At 35.4% G+C, this 8727-nt stretch overlaps 1 protein-coding gene across 1 annotated transcript in view; it reads left to right on the top strand.

Annotated features, from left to right (window-relative positions):
• The first annotated feature begins 779 nt into the window (after window positions 1-779).
• xrn2 (5'-3' exoribonuclease 2) overlaps window positions 780-8727 on the top strand; it is a 29450-nt gene continuing 21502 nt past the window's right edge. The window contains exons 1-15 of the mRNA XM_067384430.1: window positions 780-988; window positions 1572-1699; window positions 2538-2649; window positions 3244-3355; window positions 3512-3570; window positions 3766-3855; window positions 3956-4028; window positions 4240-4290; window positions 5573-5730; window positions 5811-5885; window positions 6458-6591; window positions 6665-6722; window positions 6910-7017; window positions 7154-7198; window positions 8277-8414. Coding sequence (XP_067240531.1) covers window positions 914-988; window positions 1572-1699; window positions 2538-2649; window positions 3244-3355; window positions 3512-3570; window positions 3766-3855; window positions 3956-4028; window positions 4240-4290; window positions 5573-5730; window positions 5811-5885; window positions 6458-6591; window positions 6665-6722; window positions 6910-7017; window positions 7154-7198; window positions 8277-8414 — 1416 coding nt within the window. The 5' untranslated portion in view covers window positions 780-913. The remainder of the gene's footprint in view (window positions 989-1571; window positions 1700-2537; window positions 2650-3243; window positions 3356-3511; window positions 3571-3765; window positions 3856-3955; window positions 4029-4239; window positions 4291-5572; window positions 5731-5810; window positions 5886-6457; window positions 6592-6664; window positions 6723-6909; window positions 7018-7153; window positions 7199-8276; window positions 8415-8727) is intronic.

Genomic DNA, 8727 nt, shown 5'->3' with positions numbered 1-8727 from the left:
TTAATGTAATCAATCAGCTGGGGAAGTATGGTGATATCTATTAGTTAATTTTTTTAACCTATTCACCTGGGGTGTCTCGCCCAACCTGCTGGGTATAGTTTTATTTAACCCAACTATTGTTTAAAAATTACTATATGTCTGGCTTAAAATGAACCTAAAATAGGTTGGAAATTAAAAATCAGACACATAATCACTAGAGGCAACAATAATAATAAAAAATAACATGCATTAATAAGCAATTTAAAAAAATATATTATTGTTTTAATTATTATTTATTAAACATATTAATAAAGGTTCATTTCTAACATACGTTGGATTCATTTTAAGCAAGCAATACAGTAATTTTTAAACAATAATTGAGTTAAATAAAATTACCCAGAAGGTTGGACAAACATTTAACCCAACCGCTGGGTTTGTCCGTTTTTAACCCAGAATGTGTGTGTGTGTATATATATATATATATATATATATATATATATATATATATATATATATATATATATATATATATACATAGTATTATAATATTATTTTAATAAATGATCATTTATATAGATCAGTGGTTAAAACAGTTTTTTTTCAAACACTCTGTAGCTTGAGGCCTTGATAAAAAAAAAATGAATATAAATAAAAAGTGTTTTTCGTTTTGTTATTATTTATTTGTTAAAATGTCTTATTTGTACGCCTTTATTGCTGGTTTTGATTGTTGATTTGGAGGTGCAATTCTCCTTTTAGCCAGCGCGTGGCGCCTCCTGCATCATTTCCTGATGACCCGGAAATTACTCACAGTGTGCTGGGGTAAATCAACTGCGTGCGCTGTGTTTGGTGACTGTTTTCATCCTTCTGCGTGTTTAGCTGTTTTTAACCGTTTTTAAAGTTGCTCTTTCGTTTAAAGTGCTGTATTTTACGGGAGATGGGAGTCCCCGCTTTTTTCCGTTGGCTGAGTCGGAAGTATCCGTCGATAATAGTACATTGTCTGGAGGAGAAGGTGAGACACAACACCATCTGAATGATTATTTAATTAATTATGTAATTAAACATTTAGTTATGCTTAAAATGGTTATAATGACACATGATTTGCAGTCCTGACGCTCACATGTGGTTGTGTTCGTTTCAGTTTGTTTTTGTGTCTGAGTTTATGCGATTTTAATATTTTTTTCCCAATTAATTATTTTTGGCTGAATAGAAGTTCACCGTAGTTGAATTATAGATCCGACTGTCTGGTTGTGTCTCAAACACCTTGAATGGTTATTATCTAGACCGCATGTTAGGGTGCTTAGATACGTGAGATCGCTCGAACGACCAACCAATCACAGAGAAGTATGCAAATTTTCAGCCGATCGTGCTTCAAGTACCCACATTTCGCTTCAGAACGCAGCTCTGATGCCATGTTAATGAATATAGATTGACAGTTTTCTAGGTTTTTAGACTGATGTCTACTAGGTATATATTAGGTTTATGTATATGTGTATATATATATATATATATATATATATATATATATATATATATATATATATATATATATATATATATATATGTATAGATTTGTCTACATTTTTTATTTTCAGGCCAAGGAGTACAATGGCATTAAAATCCCAGTTGATACCAGCAAACCAAACCCAAATGAAGTGGAGTTTGACAACCTGTATCTAGACATGAATGGAATTATTCATCCATGCACACATCCTGAGGACAAGTGAGATTCTCTCATGTTGTTTTAATGTATTTAAATTGTTAGTTCACCCAAAAATGAAAATAATGTCATTTAGTATTCACCCTCATGCCGTTCCACACCCGTAAGACCTGTTGATCTTCAGAACACAAATTAAGATATTTTTGATGAAATCCGATGGCTCAGTGAGGCCTCCATAGCCAGCAATGACATTTCCTCTCTCAAGATCCATTAATGTACTAAAAACATATTTAAATCAGTTCATGTGAGTACAGTGGTTCAATATTAATATTATAAAGCGACAAGAATATTTTTGGTGCACCAAAAAACTAACAACTTATTTAGTGATGGCCGATTTCAAAACACTGATTCATGAAGCTTCAGAGCATTATGAATCTTTTGTGTTGAATCGGCAGTTCGGAGCGCCAAAGTCATGTGACTTCAGGTTTGACACGCGATTCAAATCTTGATTCGATACACTGATTCATTATGCTCTGAAGCTTCCTGAAGCAGTGTTTTGAAATCGGCCGTCACTAAATAAGTCGTTATTCTGTTTTTTTGGCGCACCGAAAATATTCTCGTCGCTTTATAATATTAATATTGAACCACAGTACTCACATGAACTGATTTAAATATGTTTTTAGTACATTAATGGATCTTGAGAGAGGAAGATGGCTATGCAAGCCTCACTGAGCCATCGGATTTCAACAAAAATATCTTAATTTGTGTTCTGAAGATGAACAAAGGTCTTACAGGTGTGGAACGGCATGAGGACGAATAATAAATGAAATTATATTCATCTTTGGGCGAACTAACCCTTTAAGTGACTTATTTATTAAAACATTATTTTAACCATTCGCAGGCCAGCACCTAAGAATGAGGATGAAATGATGGTTGCCATTTTCGAATACATTGACCGTCTCTTTAACATTGTTCGACCGAGACGGGTTCTGTACATGGCAATTGATGGTGTGGTATGTATCATTCTTCAAAATCATCTTCATATCTTCTCTATTAGGCCAGGTTGACACTACATGCACCAGCAAAACTTATGCTTTCAGTGTTTCTGCTGCATAACGGAGCTGCAGCTCTGTAGAGAAAATGAAGTCATTGTATTGAGTGTTTCCTTTAATAATGCACATAAATTCAGAAGTGAGCCACTGGGAATTATTACAAACTTTGTGGTGAAATCAGTTACATTTTTAAGTGTTAGAAATTAATATTTATATATTAAATGTGAAGATTCTTTAAACTAGCTGGAAATTATACAGCTATAATGTGATTCCATGATAGCTAAACGTTTTGCTGGAAGATGATGGAAAATAAATATAGAAGTTGGCATGACGAAACAAATGCACAAACTAATAAGAAAAGGACGTTCAGTTAAAAATATTAATATGTTGTTGGTCAACTCATTCTTACGGAGTTTTCCAAAACTAAAAAAAGTTTAAAGTAATAATTTCTTTAATGCACTGAAAATAAAATATCAGTGCATCCATGAATCATGCACACTGTGGTCAACAACTTCAGTAAGCATTTCTTGTGCTGCTTTTCGGTATTATTTGTAGGCTCCTCGTGCCAAAATGAACCAGCAGAGATCAAGACGCTTCCGGGCATCTAAGGAAGGAGTGGAGCTTGCAGAGGAGAAACAGAAGATGAGAGAAGAAGTTATTGAGAGAGGTGAGAGACATTACACCTTGTCTGAGTTTTGGCTGACAAACAGTTTGGGAATTCTTGCACTAATATGTTCAAGTTGCAGTAAATGAGCACTAAATTCTAACTTGTTGTTTATGATGCATTTCTGTTTCCCTGTTTGATTCATGCTTCTCTTTTTAGGTGGTTACCTTCCACCTGAGGGAATTAAAGAACGTTTTGACAGTAATTGCATCACACCTGTAAGTGGTCATACTTTTTGGATAGTTTAATGTTGTTTCCTCTGATTAGCACGTCATTCTGATTGTTTATCCCTATTGACGTACATTTCCTCCGCTCTATTACTTCACGTTCACAATTTAAGGATTTGAGAATCTCAATACGTGATTTTATGTTCTTGTCAAATGTAATTAGTAGTTTTCCTGTGTTGCGTTTAGGGAACCGAGTTCATGGATAATTTGGCCAAATGTTTGCGATATTACGTCGCCGACAGACTCACCAATGATCCTGGATGGCGCAATATCACGGTAAGTCATACGACTCCTCAAATAAAATGTAATTAATCCTTTTATTGAGTTTTTATGTTGTTGTGGGATATAATCAATAAATAAATATTTTGTCCTGCAGGTTTTCTTGTCAGACGCCAGTGTTCCTGGTGAAGGAGAACATAAAATTATGGATTTCATCAGGAGACAGAGAGGTAGAGCCGAGAACTCAGATTTTGTGAAGGTCTTTTGAAATATTGATTTGTGGTATGATTCTGTTAGTTGAAGTATTTTCATCTGGTGTTCTGTTTTAAATAAACAACTTAATATTTTCCTATCCCACAAATGCTTTAGAATAAGCCTAAAAATGTCTAAAATTTGGTTCGCAAAGAGGTCTAATGTAATTTGGGTCATTTTCTTTTCCAGCTCAGCCAAATCACGACCCAAACACGCATCACTGTCTCTGTGGAGCTGATGGTAAAGTGTTTTTTTTGTTTTTTTTTCAGCAATATTAAAGTGAATTTGGCCATGTAGTTTAGTGAATCCTTGAGTACTTGTTTTCATATTCCAGCTGTTTCCAACCTAATTATATGCGCATTTTGAGAAATTGCATTAAAAAAATGCTGGATGGAAACGCCAAGATGCACACAAATTCTAAAAACACATGCACTCAACTGAGTCGGATAAATTTATGCAATACGAAAACAAACATGCATACGATGGAAACATTTGTACTGAATAAATTCCTTCATGCGCATTAAAGACGTGACTTTGCGATGCGACCGTATCCCTCCCAGAAGCGCATCACAAGATTGTGTTTACAAACACCAGGCATCTGCATGCAAGATAGCATGACAGCGTAAATTGCGTTTTATTTGCACACTTTGATGTGCAATAATTTATTATATGTGAAAATTATTATATATATAGTGCCTTCTACTGCAGCAACTTCCAATTTTCTTATTGATATTTAGCGCCATTTTATCAGGAAGTGAAGATTTGTTCTCTTGGACTGGATGGAAACAGTGCTTTATTCGCAAATGTTTTGTGCAATATTCCAAATATGCACACAAGTTAAATTTTCAACTTTGGATGGAAACATGGCTATTGTAACATCTGCATGAAATTGTAAATTCATCCATGCATTAACTTGCTCTTCCTGTGATATGCTCACTTGACATCATAGACCTCCGTACTACAGTTAGCGAGTCACATTCAGATCTGCCTCCATTCCAGTATACAGTGCTCATTTTCATGATGCAGTCAACAACCAATGGATACAATTACTGCTTGGAAAAAAAATTTGATTGTTTAGAAAAATATGGTAGTAAGTTTGGTTGCAACTTCCATTTCATGCTGACTTTTAAGCTACAAAACATGATTGAGATCATGAGAGGGTTTATTAAATCTGTCTGCTTTTATTAGTATGTATAAAGGGACTTGACGCAAAACCTATCTGTAGTATTAATGCACTAAGCAGACGAATGAGGAAACCTATATTGCATCTGATTAGTCTGGAGAGAAGATACTTCAAAACATCAATCTGACTGAAAGCTGGCGTTATTAACATTTTTATGAAGAACATCGACTACATGTTTCTGTTATTTAACAATTTTGTCTTTGTATTTTCTGGGGTTGTCATTCTCTGAAACTTTTCTGACTGAAAAGGATTATGAACTGTCTGTAATAAAACATTTTAGAAGAATTCTCTTTGTAAACATTATAATTGTTTAATTTTATCTTTTTTTTTTCTGTCCAGCTGATTTGATAATGTTGGGTTTGGCGACACATGAACCCAACTTTACCATTATAAGAGAAGAGTTCAAACCCAACAAACCCAGACCCTGCGCCCTGTGTGGTCAGATCGGCCACGAGATCAAAGACTGCCAGGGACTGCCCCGAGAAAAACAGGGCGAGGTAATGGACTCATCCTCTCCATCCATCTGCCCAGAACTTTACCTCAACTTTGTGTGAACTTGTTTTGTTTTCTCTTTTAGCATGATGAATTTGCAGACACTATTCCAGCATCAGAGCAGGAGTTCATATTCATCCGTCTGGCTGTGTTACGAGAGGTTTGTTCTGTTTTTGAAAGTGTTTTATGCTTTTAACATTGTTTAAATTTGTCGGATTATTAAATTATTTTGCTAATTTAAAGTCTGCATGAAACTGAAGTTGCACTTGTCTTTTCTTCCTTATTGATCTGAGTCAAAAGGCTTCTGGAACAAGAACAAATGTAGGGCGGGGCTTGATTTGGTTCTTCGGAAATTGATTGAATGGTTGCTATTGGTCGATCTCGTGACAGTGACAGGTTGCTCCTCCCTTGCACTATTAAATGCATCATCAGAGAAGAGATGTTGCTGCAAGAGGCAGAGGAAGATATTTCGATTTAAAGATTACGAGGGCACATCAATTTAAGTGCCAGGATAAATAATTTACAATAAATACTGCAATATTTGAATTCATGTTGACTTTAAACTAGATTTTTATGCTTTATAAGGAAAATGTGATGTGTTTGCAAATGCAAAATTTGTTGCCGTGAAGCTTGGGAATTGTGAATGGATACTAAGATGTTTGGTAGAAAAACAGATCATGTATGTCTATTTAAACAGGTTTGTCTGTATATAATGTGTTTTTTGCTCCGCAGTATCTGGAGAGGGAGTTAACGATGGCCAGCCTGCCGTTCCCATTTGACTTTGAACGGAGCGTCGATGACTGGGTGTTCATGTGTTTCTTTGTGGGAAATGACTTCTTGCCCCACTTACCGTCTCTTGAGATCAGGTGCGCTCAAAGAAACCACTTTTGTTTCGCTGTGCTCAGCAGTGAGTTCTGACTCTAGTTTGTGTTCAAACAGAGAGGGCGCCATCGATCGTCTGGTTGGCATCTACAAAGATGTTGTTCATAGAACCGGGGTGAGTATTTTCATGTCCATATATCCCGTGCTTGAAGGCAACATGAAATTGCATTCATTTAATATTATATACAATGGTGTGACCTTGATTATTATTCATCTGGAACTGATTGAAGGGAGATGTATAAATACGCTATATGAATGTTTTTTTTTTTTTTTCCCTTTTCTCTCTCTCTCTCTCTCTATAGGGCTACTTAACAGAAAACGGCTTTGTCAATCTCGAGCGTGTGGAGCTCATAATGCAAGCCGTAGGGGTGGCCGAGGACAACATCTTCAAAAAGCGCAAAGACGACGATGTGAGACACTCAATAAATGTTGATTGCTGTCAACGCTGTGCAACAGAGGGCTTGTGACCTCTGACACATTACACTAATGATTATAATACAGAAATGTGCTCTTTATTGTCTCATCATGGGCTTTTATAACCTGCAGGAGAGTTTTAAGCGGAGAATGAAGGAAAAGAAGAAGCGGATGAAAGTGAGTGAAAATGTGCTCTTCATTCTAAAGTTTTGTTGTAATTAAAAAAAATGTTGAGAGGTTTTGCAATAATTCCTTTCGCAATGTTAACATGCATACACCCACAGTTCCTTTGAAAGCCAGTGAGTTGAATCCATTCACAAGGTCATTTAATTCAGCTGACTGTGCCTGAATAGTTTGTATCTTGACCCTGCAAAATCATGCATTCACTCACATTCAATTTGCATTTATATCATACAAATAACAGACTATGGCAGTGATCAGTAGGACTGTTTTTAATATAGTTTTTTTTTTATAAAACAATTTGGAAATGCTTTACAATATCTTGTGTTAACATTAGTTAATGCATTGGTTAACGTGAACAAACTAAGAATAAAATATTCTTATAGCACATTAATCTTTGTTAATGTTAGTTAATAAAATGTTCTTGTTAGTTCACAATGCATTAATGTTAACAGATACAACTTCTGATTTTAAAAAAAAATTGATTAGTAAGATTAACATTATCATTTAGATTAATAAATGCTGTACAAGTATTGTTCACTGTTACTTCATGTTAACTAATGTAAACAAATTATTGTAAAGTGTTACCAATAACTTTTGTGCCAATATATCAAAACATAAAATATTCTAATAACCAGCAATATATACTAACATACTTCATGTTAAGTTGCTTAAAAATCATGATTTTACTCTTAATCATTATACTTAATTTAATTTTCCCAGTAAAATCATAATTATGTTTGTGTATATTTATTATACAGACTATGCAGAAGTTTGTAAATCATCAATTTCTTGGTAATTGAAAGTGAAAGTGACATGAAGGCCAAGTATGGTAACCCATTCAGAATTTGTTCTCTGCATTTAACCCATCCAAGTTAGTGTACACACATTAGGAGAAGTGCGTAGGGAACACACACACACACAGCAAACCATGGACACACACCCAGAACAGTTGGCAGTCATTTTTGATTTCCTGCCAGTATTGAGAATCCAAACGGCAACCTTTGGGTTACCAGTCTGGCTCTGTAACCATTAGGCCACGACTACCTAATGAATTGAATTGCTCTCTTCCTAGTCACAGCAAGGTCCATCATTCATCCCTGGTGGTCAGTTTGCCCCTCGGGCCCTGGGCGGCAGAGACGGACCCATGGTAGTGCAGAACGCCAGACATTCCGCATATGAAATGAGGATGCAGGGCAACCAGCGCAATCAGGTCTGCAAGATTGTCAATAAGGGCTTCAGTAGCTCAAAGGGTTAGTTCACCCAAAAATAAAATTTCTGTCAATAAGTATTTACTTTCATGTCGTTCCAAACCTGTTAGACCTTCATTCATCTTCTGAACGCATCCAAGGTTTTCGTGCATAGGCAGCAATGTTATTGCACCCTCTGAGGTCCAGAAAGGTACTAAAGTCATTGTTAAAATAGTCCATGTGACTACATTGGTTCAAAGTCTTTTTTTTTTTTTTTTTTTTTTCTTGTTTTGTCGACCATTTTAACAATGACTTTAGTACCTTTTCGGACCTTGA

This window comes from Chanodichthys erythropterus, chromosome 4 (genome assembly GCF_024489055.1).
Source record: "Chanodichthys erythropterus isolate Z2021 chromosome 4, ASM2448905v1, whole genome shotgun sequence".
Lineage (NCBI taxonomy): Eukaryota > Metazoa > Chordata > Actinopteri > Cypriniformes > Xenocyprididae > Chanodichthys > Chanodichthys erythropterus.
This window is presented reverse-complemented; position numbering and strand designations above follow the sequence as displayed.